Source organism: Trichomycterus rosablanca, chromosome 18 (genome assembly GCF_030014385.1).
Source record: "Trichomycterus rosablanca isolate fTriRos1 chromosome 18, fTriRos1.hap1, whole genome shotgun sequence".
NCBI classification, from domain to species: Eukaryota; Metazoa; Chordata; class Actinopteri; order Siluriformes; family Trichomycteridae; genus Trichomycterus; species Trichomycterus rosablanca.
The window spans coordinates 26,576,430-26,604,176 of NC_086005.1; the positions used below are offsets into that span (position 1 = coordinate 26,576,430).

The 27,747-nt window shown below is 41.4% G+C and overlaps 2 protein-coding genes and 1 long non-coding RNA gene across 3 annotated transcripts in view; 1 reads left to right on the forward strand and 2 right to left on the reverse strand.

The window, feature by feature from the left end:
• Positions 1-1,488, reverse strand: part of LOC134332175 (uncharacterized) — a 20,235-nt gene extending 18,747 nt beyond the window's left edge. Inside the window, exon 1 of the long non-coding RNA XR_010015224.1 lies at positions 1,406-1,488. This is a non-coding gene — a long non-coding RNA (uncharacterized LOC134332175). The remainder of the gene's footprint in view (positions 1-1,405) is intronic.
• Positions 1-15,468, forward strand: part of sim2 (SIM bHLH transcription factor 2) — a 21,735-nt gene extending 6,267 nt beyond the window's left edge. The window contains exons 4-11 of the mRNA XM_063013703.1: positions 4,563-4,671; positions 8,275-8,360; positions 10,413-10,612; positions 11,140-11,246; positions 12,105-12,252; positions 13,415-13,577; positions 13,898-14,282; positions 14,786-15,468. Coding sequence (XP_062869773.1) covers positions 4,563-4,671; positions 8,275-8,360; positions 10,413-10,612; positions 11,140-11,246; positions 12,105-12,252; positions 13,415-13,577; positions 13,898-14,282; positions 14,786-15,468 — 1,881 coding nt within the window. The remainder of the gene's footprint in view (positions 1-4,562; positions 4,672-8,274; positions 8,361-10,412; positions 10,613-11,139; positions 11,247-12,104; positions 12,253-13,414; positions 13,578-13,897; positions 14,283-14,785) is intronic.
• A 4,723-nt stretch (positions 15,469-20,191) lies between these two features.
• The window catches only part of hlcs (holocarboxylase synthetase (biotin-(proprionyl-CoA-carboxylase (ATP-hydrolysing)) ligase)), a 35,130-nt gene continuing 27,574 nt past the window's right edge, over positions 20,192-27,747 (reverse strand). Inside the window, exons 7-11 of the mRNA XM_063013868.1 lie at positions 26,220-26,287; positions 24,860-25,020; positions 22,976-23,090; positions 22,641-22,854; positions 20,192-22,524 (exon numbers count right to left, since the gene is read on the reverse strand). Of these exons, the coding sequence (XP_062869938.1) occupies positions 22,353-22,524; positions 22,641-22,854; positions 22,976-23,090; positions 24,860-25,020; positions 26,220-26,287 (730 nt within the window). The 3' untranslated portion in view covers positions 20,192-22,352. The remainder of the gene's footprint in view (positions 22,525-22,640; positions 22,855-22,975; positions 23,091-24,859; positions 25,021-26,219; positions 26,288-27,747) is intronic.

A 27,747-nucleotide genomic window follows, 5' to 3' on the forward strand; every position in this document is an offset into this window, starting at 1 on the left:
GCAAAGTGTTACAGTGCTACAGACGGGCTTTCTTAAATAATAGAACTCTCTTTCTGCAGCCGGAACCAAATTTTTAATAAACAATTTCATCTGTTTACGTAAGTTGGTTCTGCACATTGTGTATCGCATATTTATATACATAAAAGGCAAATACGTTTTTACCAATGATACAATAAACTTTGAATAGCCATCCAAGTATTTGCATGTGTGTGTAATACTTGAGCTCCACTCTGTCCACTATTCCACCTCAGGATTAGTATCTGTTTACTTACTTTTAACCTTATACAGGGTTTAAATTCAACGTGTTATGAATAAATAATGTGATTTTATAATCTACAGTCCATAACACTGATAAAAATATTAGCAAAACACAATATTAAATGGCCATGACCTTTAATCACTCACACTACATCACAATAAATATGCATCAACAAATCAATCAAATTATCTTACATTTACATTAACATTTTTGGCATTTAGCACACACCTTTATCCAAAGTGACTTACAGTACTGTGACAGTATATTGTTTAAGCAATTGAGGGTTAAGGGCCTTGCTCAAGGGCCCGTAGTAAAGTCTAAAAACAAACCATCTCAAAGGCTATAAAATAATAATGACATTAAATTTTGCGATTTAAATTTTAAGTTTGTTTCATTCAACCTCATGTCTCTGAGTCAGAAAAACGATTTAATAGCTTATTAAACTTCATTAAAATTTATTAGTCCTTACTAAGCTATGATTGAAATTTTCTTGTACAATTAAACATATTTGACATACATCTTAGTGTTTATCTGAAATAAAACGAGCTGTTAAAAGTTGTTCCTAGTGAGTTTGGAGTGTTTGTGAGAATATCCAGCCTGTTATACTGTGCTTTTAAAAATGATTAACTTTTAAAGTGAATGTGGAATATTCCTGTGAGCACTGCCAGGACCCCGGCCTAGTGAAAGTGCATTTATAAAAACAGCCACTTTGTGCACATTGGTTGGACTGAAGGTTTGGAATTAAACAAATTAATTGTTCAAGCCAGTAAAATGAAACCAGATGAGGAAATCTTCTTTGCTACGTGCGGTTGATTAGTTTTACAAAACCATAAATTATGCAAAAAATAGAAAAACTCGGGTTTGGTTATTTCTGCACAGATGGGATTGTTTGGAGCCGCATTCTAAACACGCACTCGACACACCGAGGTCAAATCTACTGGCGTCTCCAGAAGACAATGCAGTTTTTACTCTAGTCAAATCAGTATCACCTATAAGAGACTGGCTGCACACACAAGCATGCAAATGACAGTCGGTGTTTAGGAGAGAACACCTGCTTATTCTCTATACTGAGCATTTAAATACAGGTCAGAGCCATAATGTGCCAAAATAACTCAGTAAATATGAGCAAAACTTGTAAATACTCACAACGATTGTTCTACTTGTTGGCTTCTTAATGGCCAAACAAATGTCTGATGCTGAAACTGTCTCACCATACACAGAACTTCAACAACAATCAACAACAAATGACTTTTATTTTGGTATCGTTTTAATAAAAGACACAGTAATGAATACAGTGTCTCTGGAAGAACCTGCTGGAACACAGTCCACAGTCTAACAAGCTTAACCACCATGAGCTGCTCAGTTACCACCATCATTCAAAACTGGCTTTTTAAAGTTTGCCCAAGTTTGTTGCTAATCGTATAGACAAAAGAAAAAAAAAAAGCAGATACAGGAGTATCTTTAGCACAGCAGACTCTTAAGTGGCTCTTAATGGCTTTAAATATTATTTATGTATTTATGAGCATAAACAAAGGTATGTTAATGGGAAACAAAGGTAGTCAGACCCCACAAATTATTAACATTAGTGTGCAATACTTCTAAGTCAGGAGATTGGCTAGACCTTGCATGGTCTAGCCAATCTCCTGACTTAGAAGTATTGCACACTAATGTTCTGTACCTTATTTGCAAACTAGTTTTTGGTTTATGTACTTTACGTTTGGTATTTATATTTTTTATATTATCTATCTATATTTATACAAGGGATCTTTAAAAAGTCTCTGCACTTCTGTATTTTGGTTGAGAGACTGAGAGATGCTTACAGTCTGGATTTAGCTCCATCTGATTTCCACCTTTTTGGACGCTCAGAGAAGCTTTAAGGGGAAGAAGATTTTCATGTGATGATGATGTGAAAGCAACGGTGCATCAGTGGCTACGAGCTCAACCAAAAACCCAAAAACGTTTTTTTGCTGACGACATTAAAAGTCGGTACGGTGCTGGGAAAATGCATCGGAACGTGACGATGTAGAAAAGTGATAGTATTTGTTTTTGAAATTCTTAATAAATAGAGTGTGGAAACGTTTTGAAGAACCCTCGTATTATATTATGATTTCTTTATCAATGACATGTAATGCCCCAGTGCCATTAGCAGAGAAGTAGCACCATATCATGACATATCATGACATCCCACCCTTATTTAAGTGTTCTTAGGTTCTTAGGCACAACCAGTTTGTCTCCAGTCACAACAAGCTGCATTATTCGTGCTATGAGTCGTGCTTTGCTTTTGTTTTTTTTACTGATTGTGTAGATTTGTGTAAATACGTGTGTGCAAATGCTGTGCTTCTTTTAGCCAAGGAGTTTCGTGTAGGGTTTAGGATAGAGAGAAGATAAGTGGTGCAGTTAATACGTAGCTTAATGTTTATTGTGTAACTGTTGTTTCCGCTGCTTTTAGGTCATAGCTTTAGTTTCCTCATTATTGGTCTGTAAGCATGTTGTATGAAACTGGTATGGCAGAAATATCAAATCAACTGAACTGACAGGGATGTTTAAGGTGTTCACTATGGATGTGTGTGTGTTTTATTCGAAACTTGATGAATAATTCTGATGCTGAGAATTTTTTAAAGCTCTATTATATTTTATTATAATAACAGTCCCAAAATTTAGGCCGACTAGGACATCTGTATATACTTTTATTCACAGGATTGACATCCAAACAGCATTGTGTCTACATTTAAGGTTTATACATGCACTGAAAACATAAAGAATATATATTTTTAAGGGTTAATAATTGTTTAATATAAAATATATATTATTTACATTTACATTTTCAGCATTTAGCAGACGCTTTTATCCAAAGCGACTTACACAATGAGCTGAACACGATGAGCAATTGAGGGTTAAGGGCCTTGCTCAAGGACCCAACAGTGGCAACTTGGTGGTGGCGGGGCTTGAACCGGCAACCTTCTGTTTACTAGTCTAGTACCTTAACCACTGAGCTATCACTGGCCCTATTATATAATATAAAAGTAAATTCTAAAATATTAAAAGCTCCTCTCATTAATGTGTGCAGATGTTTGAATTAGTACTAAGCTGAGATTAAAACAGACATGTGTACAAAATATTTAAACTGTTGTTTCCACTGCTTTTAGGTTATCCTTTAATTTTTTTCCGGTTCCTGCATCCTCTCACTTAGTTTCCTCATCGTTAGTCTCAATGTTGTATGAAAACGTGTATGGCATTTGAAAACGTGTATGGTATTTAGGCCCTCTAGAACATTTATATATGTTTTTATTCAAAGGATTGACATCCAAACGGCATTGTGTGTACATTTAAAGTTAAAACATGCACTGAAAACATAAAAAAAAATATATATATTTTAAGGGTTAATAATTGTTAAATATAATTGATAAACAATTTAATTAAATAATTTAAGCCTGGTAGGTGAAACTGATTCCAAAATGTATAAAAGTAAATTCCAAAATATTAAAAGCTCCTCTCATTAATGTGTGTAGATGTTTGAATGAGTACTAAGCTGAGATTAAAGAAGCCACATGTACAAAATACATTTAAAAAGGGATTTTAGATTTAAAAAACAAGTCATAATTAAGACTGCAAGTCTATTTTTCAGTCTGTATAAACATTCAATAAGCTATATTCAACTCTATCTGAGACCAGTCAGTGAGTGACTATCTGAAGCTGAGAAAGTCTACACACCTCACAGCATGCCTTTACACCGGTGCTGGGTACGAGGCCGCGTAGCAACTTGTGTCATTAATTTGCAGCTCCCACAAAGCCGAGCTTAGATCCTGAGCCACAGCTGCTTAGAAAGCAATTTGTAGCTGAAGTGGCGAGCAGTGGCCCTCGCCGTGTCTGACCTGCCCTGCTAATTTGCGCAGCAAAATAGATCAAAGTCTAGCCTGCACCCTGCTTTTGTTTTCACATGCAAATCGTCTCTCTCTTTTCGGGAGGACGTTAACCCTTTGTATTAGCCGGGTGTCTGTGTTCCTTTGGAGTGCAACCGAATCCCGCCGAATGAGACGCAGATCCATTTCAGGGGAGCGGGAGCTTAGCTTTAGCCCCACCACCGAAACCCTGCACCACACACATGCAACATAATGGACATCACCACAAGCTGAGCTAATCTTCTTACATGACACAGATTACGACTAATCCTGATCCCCAAAAAATGATGTACAACTGCTCACAACTTTCTGCTGAATTAACTTATCGTGCTCACACTTCATCTCCATCTCCATCATCTCCATTCGTCCTAATCTGATTACTTATCTTTGTACTTTGTGTGCAGGTGGAGTTAACAGGTAACAGTATATTCGAGTACATCCACCCGTCCGACCACGATGAAATGACCGCGGTGCTTAGTGCCCACCAGCCTCTTCACCCGCATTTTCGCCCAGGTAACCAGACCCCCTCATTTCTACACCCCTGCTAATGCATGCTTGTCTCGCTGAATGTTTTCAGAGAAATAACAACACATAACAGTTTCATTTATTGAAGAAATAAAGTTATCAAAATCCAAATCTGTTCCACTTAACTTTAGCAACAACTGCAACTTAACACCATCTATAATTTGATCTATAATTAGTTGCATGGCTGAGGAGGAATCTTAGCCCATTCCACTTGTTAAAACAGTGTTAAATAAGACATTATTAACCATTAACTGCTTTGCCACGACATCTTTACTGGGTTTAAGGCAGAACTTTAGTTGCTGAATCCAATTCTGTTTATTCATCCCATTTAGATGTAAATTAGCACTTTCTGCTGCTGAAATACACAATGACACCTCAACCTCAGCTCATGGACAGATGATTTCACTTTCTCCTCAGGAATTTTCCAATCAAATAGAATTTGTTGATTCCTCAAAAATGGTTTTCCAATCCTATGTGCAATAAAGCACGTCCACATCATTTGAATCATTTACTTTTTGGTATAATATTCTTACTATAATATTCTGTACTTGTTTTTAGTCAGGCATTATGAAGTCCTTTTTGTCTCAAAAGTTCCCAAAAAGTATGTGAACCAATAACCACTGATTTTAGCTAAGATCAAAGCTATTTTTAAGGCATGTTTGTCAACTTTTTGGTTGGTTGTTGAGTTTAGCAAGCCAACCACTCCTGGGTAGATTCGCTACTATTCTTTATGACCCTTTCCAGATGTATTTATTTCAGCAGCTTCTCTGGAATTCCTTTTCATCTTCCACCCTTCCACCACGGTGTTTCTGTAGAAACTGTAAAATAAAGTAACTGTGTGATATTATTGGTATTTTTAAAGATAAGTGAGATTTATAGTCTGCACGGCTGCTGAAACCAAGCCTGAGTGTAAATGCTTAGCACTTAAACGTGGTAATTTGGTTAATGAAGTGCTAATCAGTGCTTCACAAGGTTGACATGGCTGTTTCACAGCTTTGGTACTTAAATAAAGCTGAAAGCTGCTGTATACTGACATGTTGTGTTCTGAAATCATTTATTGTGATAAATATACACCGGTCAGCCATAACATTAAAACCACCTCACTGTCCATTTTATCAGCTCCACTTACCATATAGAAGCACTTTGTAGTTCTACAATTACTGACTGTAGTCCATGTGTTTCTCTACATACTTTTTTAGCCTGCTTTCACCCTGTTCTTCAATGGTCAGAACAGGTATTATTTAGGTGGTGGATCATTCTCAGCACTGTAGTGACTCTGACATGGTGGTGGTGTGTTAGTGTGTGTTGTGCTGGCATGAGCGGATCAGACACAGCAGCGCTGCTGGAGTTTTAAAATACCGTGTCCACTCACTGTCCACTCTATTAGACACGCCTACCTAGTTGGTCCACCTTGTAGATGTAAAGTCAGAGACGATCGCTCATCTATTGCTGCTGTTTGAGTCGGTCATCTTCTAGACCTTCATCAGTGGTCACAGGACACTGCCCATGAGGCACTGTTTGCTGGATATATTTTTGGTTGGTGGACTATTCTCAGTCCAGCAGTGACAGTGAGATGATTAAAAACTCGAGCAGCACTGTTGTGTCTGATCCACTCATACCAGCACAACACACATTAACACACCAGCACCATGTCAGTGTCACTGCAGTGCTGAGAATGATCCACCACCTACAGTGTATCACAGAAGTGAGTACACCCCTCACATTTCTGCAGATATTTAAGTATATCTTTTCATGGGACAACACTGACAAAATGACACTTTGACACAATGAAAGGTAGTCTGTGTGCAGCTTATATAAAAGTGTAAATTTATTCTTCCCTCAAAATAACTCAATATACAGCCATTAATGTCTAAACCACCGGCAACAAAAGTGAGTACACCCCTTAGTGAAAGTTCCTGAAGTGTCAATATTTTGTGTGGCCACCATTATTTCCCAGAACTGCCTTAACTCTCCTGGGCATGGAGTTTACCAGAGCTTCACAGGTTGCCACTGGAATGCTTTTCCACTCCTCCATGACGACATCACGGAGCTGGCGGATATTCGAGACTTTGCGCTCCTCCACCTTCCGCTTGAGGATGCACCAAAGATGTTCTATTGGGTTTAGGTCTGGAGACATGCTTGGCCAGTCCATCACCTTTACCCTCAGCCTCTTCAATAAAGCAGTGGTCGTCTTAGAGGTGTGTTTGGGGTCATTATCATGCTGGAACACTGCCCTGCGACCCAGTTTCCGGAGGGAGGGGATCATGCTCTGCTTCAGTATTTCACAGTACATATTGGAGTTCATGTGTCCCTCAATGAAATGTAACTCCCCAACACCTGCTGCACTCATGCAGCCCCAGACCATGGCATTCCCACCACCATGCTTGATTGTAGGCATGACACACTTATCTTTGTACTCCTCACCTGATTGCCGCCACACATGCTTGAGACCATCTGAACCAAACAAATTAATCTTGGTCTCATCAGACCATAGGACATGGTTCCAGTAATCCATGTCCTTAGTTGACATGTCTTCAGCAAACTGTTTGCGGGCTTTCTTGTGTAGAGACTTCAGAAGAGGCTTCCTTCTGGGGTGACAGCCATGCAGACCAATTTGATGTAGTGTGCGGCGTATGGTCTGAGCACTGACAGGCTGACCCCCCACCTTTTCAATCTCTGCAGCAATGCTGACAGCACTCCTGCGCCTATCTTTCAAAGACAGCAGTTGGATGTGACGCTGAGCACGTGCACTCAGCTTCTTTGGACGACCAACGCGAGGTGTGTTCTGAGTGGACCCTGCTCTTTTAAAACGCTGTATGATCTTGGCCACTGTGCTGCAGCTCAGTTTTAGGGTGTTGGCAATCTTCTTGTAGCCTTGGCCATCTTCATGTAGTGCAACAATTCGTCTTTTAAGATCCTCAGAGAGTTCTTTGCCATGAGGTGCCATGTTGGAACTTTCAGTGACCAGTATGAGAGAGTGTGAGAGCTGTACTACTAAATTGAACACACCTGCTCCCTATGCACACCTGAGACCTAGTAACACTAACGAGTCACATGACTTTTTGGAGGAAAAATGACAAGCAGTGCTCAATTTGGACATTTAGGGGTGTAGTCTCTTAGGGGTGTACTCACTTTTGTTGCCGGTGGTTTAGACATTAATGGCTGTATATTGAGTTATTTTGAGGGAAGAATAAATTTACACTGTTATATAAGCTGCACACAGACTACTTTTCATTGTGTCAAAGTGTCATTTTGTCAGTGTTGTCCCATGAAAAGATATACTTAAATATCTGCAGAAATGTGAGGGGTGTACTCACTTTTGTGATACACTGTACATAATACCTGCTCTGTGGTGGTCCTGTGGGGGTCCTGAAAATTGAAGAACAGCATTAAAGGGGGCTAACAAAGCATGCAGAGAAACAGATGGACTACAGTCAGTAATTGTAGAACTACAAAGCGGAGCTAATAAAATGGACAGTGAGTGTAGAAACAAGGATGTGGTTTTAATGTTATGGCTGATTGGTGAATATAACAATAACACAATAACACGATCTATCAGATATAAAACGTTTGTATTGGTATGTTCCTCAGAATACGAGATGGAGCGCTCATTTTTCCTGAGGATGAAGTGTGTATTAGCCAAACGGAACGCTGGCCTGACATCCGGTGGCTACAAGGTATTTGGTCTTGATTTTGTACTTCTATTAAACTTCTATCCCAGTGCTACTGCAACATTATCCTCAAATGTAAACTAATTCTTCGCTTAGTAACGGCAAGCAGTCCAGTCGAACCATATTGCTTCCTTCACCATGCTTCACAGCTGGAATGAGGGTTTGGTTTTGGTGCTGGGTTGGATTTAGGGCTACGGATAAGCCAGAAAGCTCATGTTTTGTATCTAATCATGGGATAAATTACGCTACCATTAAGGATACAACAAATCCTGTTTCAGAAAAGGGCCAGAAGTAACCGATGAAGTAACCGTAATCCTAAACAATAAAACAAGCTGCATTAATTACATGAAATAACAAAGAACAGATTTGTTTTGAAGAACGTAATCTGAAAATAGAGGATTTAACCAAAATGCACACACAACTCTCAGCTGGTTTGTGTTCTCGCTCGTCGCGTGAGCCCGGGCGTGAGCGCTGCACGGGAAATCCTCATGGCTACCATTACTCATAAATCATCCTGCCAATTGCTTTAAAGATTTGTTTGAAATTTACATTGGCAGTAAACAAGCCTCGTATGTTAAGCAGAGAATGAATCATGGGCTGGAATGAAGGCGAAGCTGCACAGCCCGGCACAGAGCAGCTACAATGGGAGTGAGAAAGCAGCGTAAACACACCAGAAGGTCACTATTACTGAATCCTGATATGTAAGAGGATCTTCGAAGAGCTCATTTGACTAAAACAGGCCTGGACAGAACCCACTCGCATTACACACACGGTCTCCCTCGTCCAACGGCACATCCGGCCGAGCAGATCGGCTCTCCAGACTGCCAGAGGTGAGCTTGAGGAGTGGGTGGATCGGCATGATGAAGTGTGCGGACTTCATCGCGTGTGTTCATGTGTTCGTGACATGCAGCCTCGCAGCAGAACACATTCTTTTACTCAGAGGAAATGTTGGACGCTGTGTGCAGGATTTCAGACTGAATACATGAGGAAAAAATGGTGACCGTTCGGAAATGGAATTTCAGCCCGACGTCTCATCTTTACCCAAAAAATCTGAATAATAAAGTATGAAATCCTGCCTAAATGAACAACATACAAAGAAGTTCAAGTATTTCAGCCACAATCTTTGCAACAAGTGTTTAAAATCACACACTCACTCAGCCTATCCCAGCTTTTTAATGGGCGCAAGGCACACAGTAACACCCTGGGCGGGGCGCCAGTCCGTCGCAGGGCAGACACACATTCACCTACAGGGCAATTCAGGGTCTCCAATTAACCTGACTGCATGTTTTTGGACTGTGGGAGGAAACCGGAGCTCCCGGAGGAAACCCACACAGACACGGGGAGAACATGCAAACTCCGCACAGAAAGAACCCAGGCCCTTCTAGCTGTGAGGCGACAGTGCTACCCACCGAGCCACCTGTTTAAAATCAGTTTCATTTAATTAAATGTTACACTTCCAACATATAGAAAAAACTCCATACCTATTACAGCAAGACTGAGGTCCATAAATATTTTCAAGATTTAGCAGATGCTTTTATACAAAGTGATTTACAGTACTGTGACAGTGTTTTGTCAAAGCAATCGAGGGTTAAGGGCCTTGCTCAAGGGCCCAGTAGTGGCAACCTGGCAGTGGTGGGGCTTGAACCAGCAACCTTTCCATTACTAGTCCAGTACCTTAACCGCTGGGCTACAGCTGCCATGTATTAGAAAATAATTGGGGATCAAGGGTTCAGCTCCACAGCAGTACTATCAGCCGGTCGGGCATGGGCATATAGACATGACGGGTCATGTCTGGGAGTGTCTGAAAGTCCAACATGACAACATGGTACAACATGAAATAAAATAAAGTGAAGTAATATTTTAATGAATGTCTTTGGTGAAAGCAGATGTTTGTAAACAGGGAATCAGTGGATCTTCATTGTCAGGATATTTATTATTAAGCTAAAGCTGGATCCCAAAAGCAAACCATCACTGTGCTGCCCCTCCAGTTACCAGATTTGTGATTTGTTGCTAAGCTGTGCATTAAAAAGAATGTTCCGTCTCTGTCGTCGCACGTAGGTGATCCACTGCAGCGGCTACCTGAAGATCCGGCAGTACATGATGGACGTGTGCCTGTACGAGTCCTGCTATCAGATCGTGGGCCTGGTGGCCGTGGGTCATTCCCTGCCTCCCAGCGGCATCACCGAGATCAAACTCCACAGCAACATGTTCATGTTCCGTGCCAGCCTCGACCTCAAGCTCATCTTCCTCGACAGCAGGTGAGATCCTAGAAGCATCCTCCTCCTCCCGCTCAGCGGGTCGAGCCAGAACGCTAAAGAGTCCGATTAGATTCAAATCCCTCCGGCGAAGGTGCTTAATCGATGGAGACGAGCTTCCTGAAAAGTTCACAGCTCTCAAGACGTTGCAGAGAGTAAGGAGCGATTTGCATATTCAAACAAAGCCTGCATTTACTCAACAAATTGTGATGCCCAAATCAGCTGTTTTTCATATCCGTTTTCAAACTGATTTGTTTTTGTTAAGTTCAATCATTGGCTGTGATTCAATACCTGGATTATTTTATTTGAGCCTCCAGAGATCCCACTGCAGTGTGTCTAACAATAGGCCATGCAAAATGACCATGAAATCTATTCCTGTACTGCAAGAAAGTAATAAACTTAGACACAAAATACATGCCTGTTCTATTTTTAGTGTAAAATATGCCCTAATTCAGTCAGTATTTACTGTATATTGCTTAAATAATATATAGACCTTATTTTTATTGCTATTCTCTTTGTCTCCACACTAGAGTGGCTGAGCTGACCGGTTATGAGCCGCAGGACCTGATCGAGAAAACACTGTACCAGCACGTCCATGGCTGTGATGTGTTCCACCTGAGATACGCCCACCACTTACGTGAGTTCCTTTTACTATCAGTTTCACTACTTGGAGTTTTATTTCTCACATTTAACAGTTAACCTAAAAAGTGCGAGCTACTGGAACTGGAACAATACCTCCCCCTGTTAGTTTGCTAGGTGGTTGTTAAGGTATTTCAGGTGGTTGCCATGAACAATGCTGTTATTATCCAATTTACATTTTGTTTATTCTTTTATTCGGGTTATTTATTATGGATTTGAACAAATATGGATATAAGATTTCAGTGAGGGGGTCGGGAGCCGCTGAGTAAAACACACTAGCACATCTCAAACTTGAGGCCGGGAGCCTATACGGAAAAGATTCCTCATAACTGCAGCAGTTACGACCTTTACTGGCTGCACAAAAGACGGGGAATAATTCGGGGCGTGACTCTCCATGCACCATACGAATCTCCATATGAACCCGTCTACGTAGGTGAAAAGAAGCGGTCAGTACTGCACACATGTCGGAGGGATCGTGTGTTAGTCACGTCTCTTCTCGATCAGTATTGGAGGTCAGTGGCAGTAGAACAAGCACAGTGCGATCAGGTAATTGGTTATGACTAAACTTAGAGAGGAAAATTGGGAACAAATGTAAACAAAATTGAGGTGAGAAGGTTTTTTAAAAGACAAAAAAAGGAATACAGTCATGCTGGAACAGGAAAGGGCCTTCCCTAAACTGTTGCTTCAAAGTTGGAAGCATATCATTCTCTTTATATAATTGATTTATTAAACCTGTTAGCAATTATTGTAGCTGAAATTCAATAATTAGAAGGGACATCCCAATACTTTTGTCCCTATACTGTAGGTGTATTCTCAGTAGACTAACCCTGAGTGTTTTGTTCCGTTATGTGTGCAGTGTTGGTGAAGGGCCAGGTCACCACAAAGTATTACCGCATGCTGGCCAAGCACGGTGGCTGGGTCTGGGTCCAGAGTTACGCCACCATCGTGCACAACAGCCGCTCATCTCGACCGCACTGCATCGTCAGCGTCAACTATGTCCTCACGTAAGTCCCGGATGTTCAACATGGCATGACACATGGCCCATGGCCCACACGGTGCCAAGATTTGTGCCCACATCAGGCTTTTTCTGCACAAACAAACTGGCCAGCAAGTATGATTTGGTTCCAGGGCCACATCACTGATGTCAGAGGTCGTATGGGTGGTGATGTTTGGTTCCAATGACAACCGAGCGAGTTCTACTTTTTAATTTATTAAATTAAGAAACTAAATAAAAAAATATATATTAAAAAAATATATAAATATATCAAAAAACACAAATATATAAAATAAATATAAAATATAAAAATATATAAAAAATAAATATATAAAATAAATAAATATAAAGACAAAGATAAATAAATTAAAGGCTACTGAATGTCTAGCAAAATATAATATCAAAATACTGAAGATGTTTTGAGAACATAAAATAAATATAGATATATAAAATAAATATACATATATAACAAAAATATAAAATATAAATATATAAAATAAATATAAATGTATAAAATAAATATAATAAATGAATATAAATATTTAAAATAAATATACATATATAACAAATATAAAATATAAATATAATATATATATATATATATATATATATATATATATATAATAATTGAATATATAAAATAAATAAATATACATTTTATTTATTTTAAATATAAAATATAATATTAAAATACTTGTTAAAAAGAGAACATATGTGGGTGAGGCTGACGAGACTGACGATCTAGCTAAATAAAATAGAAAATAAAATAATCTAACTTTAATTTTTTGATGTTCAAAATTACAATTATTTTAAGCTTTAAATAAAAAGCAGTGCACAGAAATTACATCATGAAGACCTCTGCATGCTCTGCAACCTCTTATTTCCATCTGGGCTTGGATTATTATTGTAATCATTTTAAACTGATAAAAAGGTAGAAAATGCATCATGGGAAACTTCATTATAGAATAAATAATAATCTTATTATAACAATCAGATGATGAGTCAAGTATTAAAGTATTAAATTAAGTATTGAAGCTTTTTAAATTACCATTTTCCTGGCTTGCTTTTGTTTCATAAAAAAGTACAATTTGCATAAAAACAGACAAACACAAACTACTTTATCAACCCAACGTGTGTGTGTGTGTGTGTGTGTGTGTGTGTTTGTTTCACAGAGACGTGGAGTATAAGAACCTGCAGTTATCGCAGGACCAGAGCAGGTCCAGACCGGTTCTCTCCTATAAGAACTCCCACTCACCCCCCCAGGACCTACGCAAACAGTTCAAAGCCAAAACGACCAGGATCAAAACCAAACCCAAAGCGTCTCCGTACCCACAGGTACGCCAACACTGCTGGAGTCAATATTTAAACATTCACTGAACATACATTCTCATAAAGGCTGTCTGGCCAAAAATATGTAGACACCCGATCGTAAGCTTGGAATGAACTGGAATGACCTCTACTATTACGGGAAGGCTTTTCCACAGGATTTTGGAGTGTGTCTGTGGGAATCCATGGCCATTCAGAACCGCCATGGCCATGGACCTTGCCTTGTGCTCAGGAAAGTGGAAATGACTCAGTAATTAGAAGGGTGTCCACATATTTTGGCCATGCCATGTACTCCTGTGTATTTACATGTGTGTGTTTGTCCATTCCAGCTCTCCATGCCCTCTGATAAGCTGGACTCCTCTCCGGCGGGCAGCTGGAAGTCCAGTCCACCATGCAGCCTTTCGTCCTGCCAGGAAAAAAGTCCGGCTCCACTTTCAGTCCCTGAACCCGGCGAGGTGCCCCCCTACACCCTGCCACTGTCGTACCCATACACCCAGGCTCATACACACCGCCGCGAGGACTGCAGGAAGTTACTCCCAACGGCGAGTTCCCCCGAGCAGGAAGAGCAGCAGATCCTCTCGGCTCAGGTTCACAGAGACGGACACTGGGGGGACGCGGGATCTCCCAAACACCCCCTCAGCCGACACCCGCTCAGCACCAAACCTCAACACAACAGCAACCCAACAACCTCATCCTACAGCAACACTTACACAGGTAAAAACATATATTCTGATGAACAGGGTGCCAATTCGTCACGGAGCTTTGACCATCCCTCAGAAATAGCCAATCATGTCTGTGTAGTGCCCGGCTGACCGATAGCACCTGCTGAAATTCGAACCCGGTTCTCAGCAGTGATGGGCTAGTGTAATAGACTAAATTACATCAATAATGAACCATTCAGGGAAGGCAGCGCTCTCTCAGACGTGTACACAGTCCACCAATCCCTTCTTATTAGCCCGTACTTGTGGACTTGAGGTCGGTCTTGCACATGGAGAGTCACGCTCTAAACTCGGCGTTCCTCCACTTCTGTACAGGTGCCTGGGTCCTTACACAGCGTCGAAGTTCTCATCCCCCCCTTTTACGTCCGGTCTTTTCCCAACCAATTTTGTCTGCTGCAGGCACTGCCGATTGTGCCTGCTAGGGGGCGCCCAGCCGACCGGTAACAGAGCTGAGATTTGGATGCAGTATGACTCTAATATGGTTTGTTTATTTCCCAGACTGCAGTAAGGTGGCCAGGAGGTTTCCAGGCGATTCTCTTCACGAGAGCTTCAGTAGCTGCTCCTCGTCCTCCAGACCGAGCAGCCGCTTTAAAGAGGAGCCGTACGAACATCCCTCCATCAGCCACAGCAGGCCAGAGAACCACATTCACGCCTCTATACGAGGGAGTCCGGAGGCCGGGAAAATGCTCAAGGGGCCCGCAGAGAGGTCCGAAGTGCCAGTGCCCTGTCTTCTCCTGGGTAAGGGCAGCTACGATCAGCAACGTGTGCGGCAGGGACTCCAGAACCTCAACCAGAACCTCCCCGTGCAAATGATGCTGGAACAGAAACGCAGGCTGCACACGGCCGAGAAGACGCCCGAACCCCAGTGGCAGAACCAGTCCGCCATCGTGCACTACGACTCCGCCAAGAGCGAGGACAAACGGGTGCTGATGGGAATGGGCGTCCAGGGACAGTCTCCCTACGTCTCTCTGAACTTTCAGCACATCCTGGCAAAGCACGGCTCCTTTCCTGCTTCATCCTACTCACTCGGTCACCTCGCGGACGGTTATAGCTACCGGGCCGAGGAGATCAGTCCGTACTTGTACAGGAGCCAGAGCCCTGCATCCAGACCGTCTCCTGAGGGCCACGGACAGATTCCACACTACATCGGGACCTCCGTCATCATCAGCAACGAGAGGTGACCTGCTCAGGTCGTAGCGTTTGTGGTCAGGAACCAATGATGCCACGACTCTTGTGGTTAGTGGTTAGCGAGACAGACTCACAGACTCCACAACCTCTCTGGCACGTCTGAGTATCGGATTCAGACCCTCACGTGAGCCGGCGTCCACACGGAGCAGCATGGAATGCCAGGTATTGATTATATTCGACTTTTGCAAGCGTGAATGAAGAAACCAGACCGGTGATATTTGTAAACTGGGGTGGTATCAGATTTTTTAAAATCCTGAATTATTAAAAATGTGATACTGTATTCAAACCAAAGGTGAAGTCCACAGACTGTTACTCTTCCCTCTTTACAACTTATTAGGTGTGTTTTTGGTCCCCAAACAAGACACTACATATTGCCAAACACTGGTAGACACCTAAAACCTCACCATTAAATTCCAAAACCAGTAATAAACCATTAAGTTGGTGCCATACTGGCACTTTTTTGGGAAGGCTTTGCAAAATGACACGAGTGCTTGGGTTAGACACCAGCGTTGGGTTATGAAGCTCGCTTGACATCAGGGTTCCAATTCCTCCAAAAGGTGTTGGCTGGACTTGTGGTCAAGGTTCTGAGTAGACCAATTATTCGTTTTTATGGCGAACATGGCATTTACGGATCTACTTTGTGCATGAAGAGATTAACAAGCTAAAAAAAGAAAACAATTACCACCAAAGCACTGCACTGTAATTATAATCTACAGCAATGAGGTTTTCTGTGGCTTGAAGTACATCGTCCAGCCCAAACTAGAAAGTCCAGCCCTGCCTCCTCTACTGGACTACCAGAGTGGGCACTATGCATGCTGGCATACACCAAGCCCAATTAATGTATCAGATTAACAGATGGTGCAGCACATTTAAACAGAGTCCAGTGGCAGTGTGATTTACACCACACCTGCAGGTGCTTGGTGCTGTATATGGTGATCCTAAGCTTGTATGCTGCTACTTGGCCTTTAAAACTATGTCAATGATGTTCCCAAAAAAACAGTTCTTTAGCTCATGTTGCCTCCAGATGAATCTTGAAACTAAAAACGTGTTCCAGCTGAGGGCAGATTTTTGTAAGCAGTGTTTTCTTATGCACAGCCTCAAAACACTCCATCACTTGTCAGTACCAGCACTTAGAGCCAACTGGGGCAGCTCTGATAGGGAGTAAATACATTCAATACCACCTACTGGATTTCAATACCACCTATTTCGATGCCAGTGTTTGTTTATGGAGGTCCAACGGCTGTACACACCAGTTACAAAAGGTGTCCAAATACTTTTGCCCTTCTAGTTTATAATGGTATCTGAGATACAGCCATGAAAATTAATGTTCTATTTAAGCATGAATATGATCTGAGTGTAATTTATATCGTTCCGAATCAAATCATCACAACCTGATTCTGATCAAACGTCAATTTCCTCGATGCCGGTCCAGATGATTTGTCGCCCATCAACCGAACACAAACGATGTTTAAGTTTAAATGGACTGAAATGGTGACAAAAATAATAATGGTTGTTTATTTCCGACACCTTTTAGCTCAATTTATTTATAAACCAGAAGCAAATACAGTCAAACACATACAAATGAAAAAGGAAATGAAAATATGTGGTCTACTTTAATTTCTAAATAAAAATAAGAAATTACACCTGAACACGCTTGTTTATTTTGTCAAACGCTTCAATTTGGAGTTATTTAAAGTGTGTGTTGTGATCGACATCGATTTATTATATCCCTGCGGCAGATATTCATCTCGGCTACCCGATCGGATTGATCCTCCGTTATTAAAGCACCGAGAGCCATGAAATTAAGGGCCTTTCATCAGTATATTTATCTTCTTCTGCTTTTATGAGCCCTGCATACATATTATAAAGCACACACACACAGACGTATACGCAGCCTCTGTTTTTATTTGTTCTTGGTGCATTTGGTGGTGCTTTTATTTTAAAGGAAATGTGTGTGTTTGAAGGTGAGCCAGAGGCCCCCGGACGCCGTCTCTGAGGGGATTAGATTTAGATATGATATCATGCAGCCAATATTAAAAAGGATAGATCCCAGCTGACCCATACGCACCCTGTCGCTAAAATTGTTTAATAGGATATCGAGGAAGTAGCATTTATAGATCCGGGTAGAGCTATTTGCTTAATGAACTTTAAAAGCGGAGAGGATGGAAAGGAGATTGCGGGGAGGGGGGGTGGGTGATTTGTCTGAGGAGGAGATATTTACACTGTTTATACTTGAAAATCTGTTAGGACGGTGCGATGCATGGTGTTATACGGACGCAGGGCAGGAGCTTCACTTAATGTTCACATCAAACTTCAGAATGGAGAAAGAACTGTGATGGGAGTAACGTCGTGGCTGTCAGGCACACTAGTTTCAGTACAGCATCCAGCCCAAACGATCTAACTAAATTCATCCCTCCGAGTGTATGTAAACCTTCGACTTCAAGTGTATAACGTTCCCCCCTCCGTGCTGAAGTAACCGGAGGAACTCGGCGTGTGTGGTTCCTGTGGCCCTGCATTTTAAAACCGGGAGGGTGAGCGGGGGGGGGGGAGCGAATAGGTCTGTAATGAGGTGAAGGATCTCGGACACTTGAGCAGGACCCACAGGAACGTTTGCACCTCATCACAGTGAGGCAGGGTGTGACTGACGGATGAGGTGATCTCTAACCGGATAGGATGAACCCAGCCGAGCGTAGGAAACACACACACACACAAATATACCCCACACAGACACACATACACAGTCCACCTGCATGCCCACCAGCTCTAGCACACCTCAGAGGGAGCATTGGGGTACAGTGCAGTGGGGGCACTGTGACGGCTCATGTTTTAAAGGAAAAATGGTAAAATGGTAAGTAGTTACAGCTGACGCGAGACAAGAGTTTATTTACAGAACTAGCACATTTTTATTATTCATCTTTCTATTCAGAGCAAAGAAATAAATAAACAAATACGAATATTTGGATCAAGTGAACGTTTATTCAAGATATTATTCAGATTCAAGGTTTAAAGCACTAAAATGGAATGAAATGCCCATGTGTATAAACAACAGGTCATAAAATATCAAGTAATACAGTGTATCACAAAAGTGAGTACACCCCTCACATTTCTGCAGATATTTAAGTATATCTTTTCATGGGACAACACTGACAAAATGACACTTTGACACAATGAAAAGTAGTCTGTGTGCAGCTTATATAACAGTGTAAATTTACTCTTCCCTCAAAATAACTCAATATACAGCCATTAATGTCTAAACCACCGGCAACAAAAGTGAGTACACCCCTAAGAGACTACACCCCTAAATGTCCAAATTGAGCACTGCTTGTCATTTTCCCTCCAAAATGTCATGTGATTTGTTAGTGTTACTAGGTCTCAGGTGTGCATAGGGAGCAGGTGTGTTCAATTTAGTAGTACAGCTCTCACACTCTCTCATACTGGTCACTGAAAGTTCCAACATGGCACCTCATGGCAAAGAACTCTCTGAGGATCTTAAAAGACGAATTGTTGCGCTACATGAAGATGGCCAAGGCTACAAGAAGATTGCCAACACCCTGAAACTGAGCTGCAGCACAGTGGCCAAGATCATCCAGCGTTTTAAAAGAGCAGGGTCCACTCAGAACAGACCTCGCGTTGGTCGTCCAAAGAAGCTGAGTGCACGTGCTCAGCGTCACATCCAACTGCTGTCTTTGAAAGATAGGTGCAGGAGTGCTGTCAGCATTGCTGCAGAGATTGAAAAGGTGGGGGGTCAGCCTGTCAGTGCTCAGACCATACGCCGCACACTACATCAAATTGGTCTGCATGGCTGTCACCCCAGAAGGAAGCCTCTTCTGAAGTCTCTACACAAGAAAGCCTGCAAACAGTTTGCTGAAGACATGTCAACAAAGGACATGGATTACTGGAACCATGTCCTATGGTCTGATGAGACCAAGATTAATTTGTTTGGTTCAGATGGTCTCAAGCATGTGTGGCGGCAATCAGGTGAGGAGTACAAAGATAAGTGCGTCATGCCTACAGTCAAGCATGGTGGTGGGAATGCCATGGTCTGGGGCTGCATGAGTGCAGCAGGTGTTGTGGAGTTACATTTCATTGAGGGACACATGAACTCCAATATGTACTGTGAAATACTGAAGCAGAGCATGATCCCCTCCCTCCGGAAACTGGGTCGCAGGGCAGTGTTCCAGCATGATAATGACCCCAAACACACCTCTAAGACGACCACTGCTTTACTGAAGAGGCTGAGGGTAAAGGTGATGGACTGGCCAAGCATGTCTCCAGACCTAAACCCAATAGAACATCTTTGGGGCATCCTCAAGCGGAAGGTGGAGGAGCGCAAAGTCTCGAATATCCGCCAGCTCCGTGATGTCGTCATGGAGGAGTGGAAAAGCATTCCAGTGGCAACCTGTGAAGCTCTGGTAAACTCCATGCCCAGGAGAGTTAAGGCAGTTCTGGGAAATAATGGTGGCCACACAAAATATTGACACTTCAGGAACTTTCACTAAGGGGTGTACTCACTTTTGTTGCCGGTGGTTTAGACATTAATGGCTGTATATTGAGTTATTTTGAGGGAAGAATAAATTTACACTGTTATATAAGCTGCACACAGACTACTTTTCATTGTGTCAAAGTGTCATTTTGTCAGTGTTGTCCCATGAAAAGATATACTTAAATATCTGCAGAAATGTGAGGGGTGTACTCACTTTTGTGATACACTGTATATATATATAACTACAGCTTAACAGCCCTATTGGGATTAGAGACGTCTTCTCATGCTGGTCCGATGTTACAAACAGCAAAGAAATATCAAAACTCTCGTCACAATTAGGTTTACAACAAATACGAAAGTTCTTCAAAAAGTTTCCGCACTTTTTCAACTCTATTTATTAAGAAATTCTACACAGTCACCTTCCGATGCATTTTTCCAGCGTTGTACCGAGTTTTTAATGCCGTCAGCAAAACATGTTTTTGGTTGAGTGCGTAGCCACTGATGCAGCGCTGCTTTCACATCATCATCACATGGAAATCTTCTTCCCCTTAAAGCTTCTTTGAACGTCTACATCGGGACTATAAGCGTCTCTCAGACACGACCGATTACTCCTCCTCCACCCTCACTGCTTCCAACCAGAATATAAAAGTGCGGAAACTTTTTGAAGATCCCACGTACAGTAAAATGTCAGGATTAAACTAAACCACTGCACTTTTACTGTATTCATATTTTGAAAATACCTGTAAAAGACAGAACAGGAAAACTCGATACAAGCACATTTACAATTCCAATCATACAATTCCAGCACGTTTAATCGTAGTTTAGTGATTGTAAGCTGAGTGTAAGTAATAATGGTTTTCCTATTTTGTGGCAGTAATAGATTTTCCCGTCACATACCCTGTGTGCCAAGATCAATCGCTTGGGTATATTTTTATTAGTGTCTCAAGTTCATAAAGCAAACATGCAGCATGCAGGAGTAGATCTTAATGGAAAAAATACATCCATACATACAAAACAGTATTAAGTACTAGCAATAGTGAACAATATATACGTATAGAGTAAATGTACAATCATGACCCTGTTATAGATGACCTAAACATTAAAAACCTGAGGAATTTCTGCACCTGCTGGTAGGCTTTCGATCCCGATGCAGCAGTGAAGTCTACATGTTTACATACACCTGTAAAGGACACGTATGTCACAACAGCCTCTGGATCCTGATTTTTTTGTCTCACAACCTCTAAGTTGACTGTGGCCAGTTTACTCACGTCCCAGCAGCCTCTGACTACTGGCCGACTCACTTTTTGCAGGTCCTTGAATTAGATCTGAATCTGATTGTCCAGACAAAGTGTTTCTCTGTATAATAGTTTGGGGTTTGTTTCTGACCTTGGCAAGAGACCACTGTTCCATGGTAATTTAGTCATCATCCAGACACAGTGTTGCTCCTCATAACAGTTTGGGGTTTCTTTATAACCTTGGTAGGAGACCACTGCTTCATGGAAATTTGTTTAATCATCCAGACAAAGTGTTTCTCCTCATAACAGTTTGAGGTTTGTTTTCGACCTTGGCAGGAGACCACTGTTCCATGGAAGTTAGAACAGGTTCTTGGAGTAGATCCGAATCTGATCATCCAGACAAAGTGTTTCTCTGTATAATAGTTTGGGGTTTCTTGCAGGAGGACCTTGGCAGGAAACCACTGTTCCATAATAATTAGTCATCATCCAGACAAAGTGTTTCTCTTCATAACAGGTTGGGGTTTCTTTTTTTTCCCCTTGGTTGGAGACCACTGTTCCATGGAAGTTAGAATCTGATTATCCAGACAAATTGTTTCTCTGTATAACAGTTTGGGGTTTCTTTCAATCCTTGGCAGGAGACCACTGTTCCATGGAAATTAGTCCGATCATCCAGACAAATTGTTACTCCGCATAACAGTCTGGGGTTTGTTTCCGACCTTGGTAGGAGACCACTGTTCCATGGAAGTAAGAACAGGTCTTTGGAGTAGATCTGAATTCGATCATCAAGACAAATTGTTTCTCTGCATAACAGTTTGGGTCTTGTTTCTGACCTTGGCAGGAGACCACTAGTCCATGGAAATTAGTCTGATCATCCAGACAAAGTGCTTCTCCTCATAACAGTTTGGGGTTTCTTTACAACCTTGGCAGGAGACCACTGCTCCACGAAAGTTACAATTTGGGACAAAATCTGGCGACCATGCCGTGACATAACTAAACTTCCGGCTTTACCAAATGTAATATTCCAGGTTGCTGTATGTATATTTTAAACCCAGCAGACGTTCTTATAACCCCACAATTAATAAACATGCTATGATATGACATACGTGTTCCTTTAAGGGTGTATGTAAACTTTTGACTTCACCTGTATACGTGAATGAGTCTAGTTGTGCTTGGTGACGACCAGGTTCCTCAGCATATCGAACGAGTTCCCATCAGGCTGAACAGTCACCAGGCCCTGGTCCTGAGTGCTCACCTGGAGGAAGCCGTGATCATCCAGTCCTACCACTTCAGCCTCAGGACCGTCCTCGCTCCATAACCTCACCTTCGTCCCTCTGCGAAGAGATAAACAATGAATATCTAATTAAATAGAATATTTCATATTAAAATAATAAAAACATAATAAGGATTTAATATTGAGAGTTTATTATAGGCTGAAACACTCTCTCACCCGTGTATCCATCTCTTATAGTAGATGGGCAGCACCGCTTCAGGACCCTGTAGCTGAAACTGGGTGATGAGGCGCTCCAGCTGAGTGACCGCTCGCCCGATGAGCTGTGCCGTGTTCAGAGGGTTCAGGGTGCACCCTCGCTCCCGGTTCAGCTGAGCCACCAGGTCATTAATGCAGACGGTGGGGTTACTGTTGCTCACGTTAAATCCACAACCTACAGCACAAATGGTTTATTTTAATACCATTTAAATCTAAAAAAAATACGCTAAAACGGTCTATTATTATTACTGGAGTGTTCATTATTATTTTATTATTAATTATTATTATTAAATTACCAATAAGGAGGTGAAAGGTGGACCCCATTACTGTAGAAGTGACCAGCACACCGCCAAGCTTCATCAGATTACTGTAGTAAATATCATTGGGCCACTTCACCCTCAAGTCAATGTCCTAAAAAACAAAGAACATGCTCCTGTAAACAGCACACTCATCTATTTATTTATTTATTAGGATTTATTTTATAACGTCATGTTTTACACACTTTGATTACAGTAATGACAGAACAGGTAGTTACTGCTTACACAAGATTCATCAGTTTAAATTGTTAATGTCAGACACAGTCATGGACAATTTTGTATCTCTAGTTCACCACACTTGCACGTTTTTTGGAATGTAGGAGGAAACCGGAGCTCCCGGAGGAAACCCACACAGACAAGGGGAGAACATGCAGACTTCATACAGAAAAGACGTGGAGCGTTCCACTTGGGGATGGAACCCAGGACCTTTTTGCAGTAGACTGAGTTTCATCTTTCGTGTAAAGGATGCAGTTTGCCTCGTTAACTGATCCACATATTTGATTGGGTTAGTGCAGTTATAGTGCAGGATGTACTGACTGACGCAACCCTCCTATTTATCCGGGCTTGGGACCAGCACCGATAGGTGTACTCTCCAACAGCAAGGATTTAGATCACTGTTTCCCAACTTTTTCCAGGTCTCGACCCCCTTTTTCCTTTTTCAGTGGCCAAGTAGGCTGCGACCCCTGCCACAGCTACATTTAGAAGGCATTATTGATTATTAAAGAGTCCTTTAGCCTTCTTAGGTCTTATACAACTAAATACAAACACAGTGAAATAGATTTTTTAAAATACAATTCTTTAATTTAACAGTTCAAAACAAATATTAAACTTAACAGAACTAACATTAATTAAATAAAACATGTATCGGAATTATTGATGACTAATCATCACTAATCATTCCTTGTTAATCATCTTTAATGCCATGTCTGGCCAGCATATTGTTACATTATATTTATGTTTTTACTCCATTGGTGTTCGTTTCTATGACAGTGTATGCAATTTAAATTTATAAGCAATTGTTTGTTCCCGACTTTAGAAGTAACTTTAAAAAAATAACAAAATGTAATATTGTCGTCTGATTTACGCAAAACACGCTTAATACACAACTTCTATTTACACAGCGCCTACACAACCTCCGGAGGTTCGGTAATTAAATAAGTATACATGTCATATTACGAAGTACTTTTTATGATTTAATGATTGTTAAATTAATTACTTCAAAATTATTAGACTGAAATTAAATATTTTAAAAACCTGTGGTGACCCCCCCGAAAAAACCACCGGTTGGGAACCACAGATTTAGATCATTTGTAATTAATATTCAAATAAGTAATCAATGTCTTATGTATAGATCATTAATTAAAATCCCTCAAAATTAATTCATTTTTGTCATTGAAGAACTCTGATACTGTTATTTCTTACACATCCCATAATACTCCCAGCACAAGTGGTGCAACATAAACAATATTCAGCAGAGTTCTGTACGAGCGCTTGCACGCACATCCTCATTCAGGCTCACAGACTTCTGACCTGGTTCAGAGGCACCGCGGCACAAACGTTCGTGTTTTCTGAGTGGTTCTAATCAAGCGTGGATGCTAAACACACACGACTGTGTGTGTGTGTGTGTGTGTGTGTGTGTGTGTGTGGGGTGAGAGGGCGGTGCAGAACTTTATTCATTCTGCTACAATTGGCTGTGACAGTTCTGATTAATAAACAAGACAGCAGCACCTGTTTAACACCGTTCAGACTCTCTACAGTCTTTTGTCAAAGTTTGGACCCCCCACTCTTAAAAAAAACTCTGGAACTCTGGAATTTCCTAAAATGAGCCCAAATCTTAGCAGGACCCGTAGTGAGGAATCATACCTCATATCCAGGCAGCGTGCGCACAGCCTCCACCACGGCCAGAGCAGCCAGATGCTGTAGGAAGGGGATTCTCTGTCCGAGACGCGAACCCACCTCCACTTGTAGGTGTAGTGTGAACATAGCGCAACCCAACGGACTCAACCACGCGTTCCCACCACGCCCTGCAACAGAGTACCAATGCTAAGCTTAACTTTTCACAAATATATACACACACATACATACACACATAACACCAGCGTAAACAAACGTTTATATTAACTGTCAAGAACCAGCACCGCCACACAGAGAAACACTGGACCTGTGGGCACCAAACGTCAAGACAAATTTAAAACATTTTAAGCTTTTAAATGATTTTATACTTTACATTATTTTATATATCTTAACATTTATTTTTACATGAATTTTTTGGTGATTTTTTATTTTTATGGGTTTTTTTATTTTTTTTATTATCTATTTTTTCCCACTTTTCCCCCCAACTTTTATCCCTATCCTAATCGTGTCCAATTACCCTGCTGGTGTCCTCTATACTGATTCGACCCTTTTGCCGCTGACTGAGGACGCCACTCAACTGACTTGCGCCCCCTCCGGCACGCAGTCAGTACAGCCTGCATTTTTCACCTGCACGAGCCGAGTTCATACACCGAGAGGCACTGCGCACGGAGGGTCACACCCCCCTCAATGTTATTCCTCAGCCCTGTGCAGGCGCCGTCAGTCAACCAGCAGGGGCTGCAGTCGTACCAGTTATGAGGACCTATGCTCCGACTCTACCCCTAAGCCCCTGAACAACAGCCAAACGTTGTTCATACTGCCGCCCAACCCAGTCGGAAAGGTAGAGCTACGATGCATCTGCCGCCCAACCCATTCGGAAAGATACGATGCATCTAGAAACCCAACTCTGGTGAGCTAGCGTACTTTACCGCTGCGGGCAGGGCGGTCCGGGTCCTTTCTGTGTGGAGTTTGCATGTTCTCCCCGTGTCTGTGTGGGTTTACTCCGGGTGCTCCGGTTTCCTCCCACAGTCCAAAGACGTGCAATGAATTGGAGACTCTAAATTGTCCATGAGTGTTTGATATAAATCTTGTGTAATGAGTAACTACCTGTTCTGTCATGAATGTAACCAAAGTGTAAAACACGACGTTAAAATCCTAATAAACAAACAAACAATGATCTGACATTAGTCAAATTCTTTCCCCCTATTTTTATTAACAAAAATCAACATAGAATCAAACATGCATGCCGAAATATGGAGGTATATCTGTACATGAACATCAAAAGAGAAAACTGCACATTTTCTTAAAAAATTCTAAAAGAAAAATAAAATAAATGAAATTGGGAAGTAAATAAAAGTCACTGATTGCTGACCTTTGCCCTTTGTCTGCCGTGCTGCCACTGCAATTAACCCCATATCCTCCGGCAACTGCAACATCAACCTGAAAGAGAAAATTTTATTATATAAAAATAATGACAGTAATAATAATCCTGCTTCAGTTTACACTCCTGTATTTCTCTTATTTTACTATCCACCAAGACCTGGAACAATTATCACAATATCATAAAACATAAAACACAATTTCAACTTCCCACAGATCGAATTATATAAATGAAAAGCCAAAATATTAGGACCAATCGATCAAAACGGCTCTGATTCGCCAACACATGGACTCCACAAGACATCTGATGTAGTCCTGTGGTATCTGGTACCAAGCCATTGGTCAACAGGTCATACAGTGCATCCTGGTGCCACCTCCATACACAGACACATGGGTGAATATTACTAGCTCATCATGTAATAGAAATCCCTGATCATCACATGCACCATTGTTAATAAACAGGTACTGCCATGCACGTTTTTGGAATGTTTTGCTAGAAAGTATTCATACCCTTGACTTTGTGCAAACTTTATTGGGTTTGCAAAAATTGGATAGAATTGGCATTTACCAATCAATCAATATTACATTACATTTAAATTTTATTTAAGGCATTTAGCAGACGCCTTTATCCAAAGCGACTTACATTACAGCACACAGTCTGAGCAATTGAGGGTTAAGGGCCTTGCTCAAGGGCCCAACAGCAGCAACCTGGCAGTGGTGGGGCTAAACCGGCAACCTTCAGATTACTAGTCCAGTACCTTAACCACTAGGCGACAGCTTGCCCCTAGCCCAATATATATATAATCGCCCCTAAATACATGAAGAGTTCAGATTTTATTTTTAGAAAATGAGAAAATGAATTAAAAATAAAAACTAAATTCTATGAAACCTCACAACAATATTCAGACCCTTTGCTGTGGCACTCCTAATTGTGCTCACTTCTGCCATAGGAGCTTCTTTATAATATTAAAAGGGACTGAATATGATATTCATCTTATTACTGCATTTTACAAAACGTCCCAACTTCTCTGGCAAAAAAAAGATAAAAAGATGTAATTGATAAATAATTAAGAGCAAATAATTTTAGCATGATTTTAAATGAAAATTTTTCACTAACGACAACCACATTTCCACCATCACACACCTTCAGCTTCAGCGTGCACAAATCACTGCTCAGATGAAAGCTGACAGCTGATACTGGACTTTAATTGAACTCTGACCCTCATCACAGGGGTTTCTAGCCCAGCGCTCCCATCAAATAACACCCCCACTAAAATAAACAACTCTCCACTTGACCCGGTGTCAGTCTCACACACACACACACACACACACACACTTCCTCGGGCCACACAGCAAGGTGACACTCAGGTGTCAATCTCGCCCTAATTGCTGAACAAACACGTTGTTATTCTGTCAGACCCTACGATGAATTACACACTCGCTTAATAAGAGAAACCGGCGCGTTCACAAAGAGCCGGAAGATAAAATGTAAAATGTAAACCTGAAACAAAAGACAATCG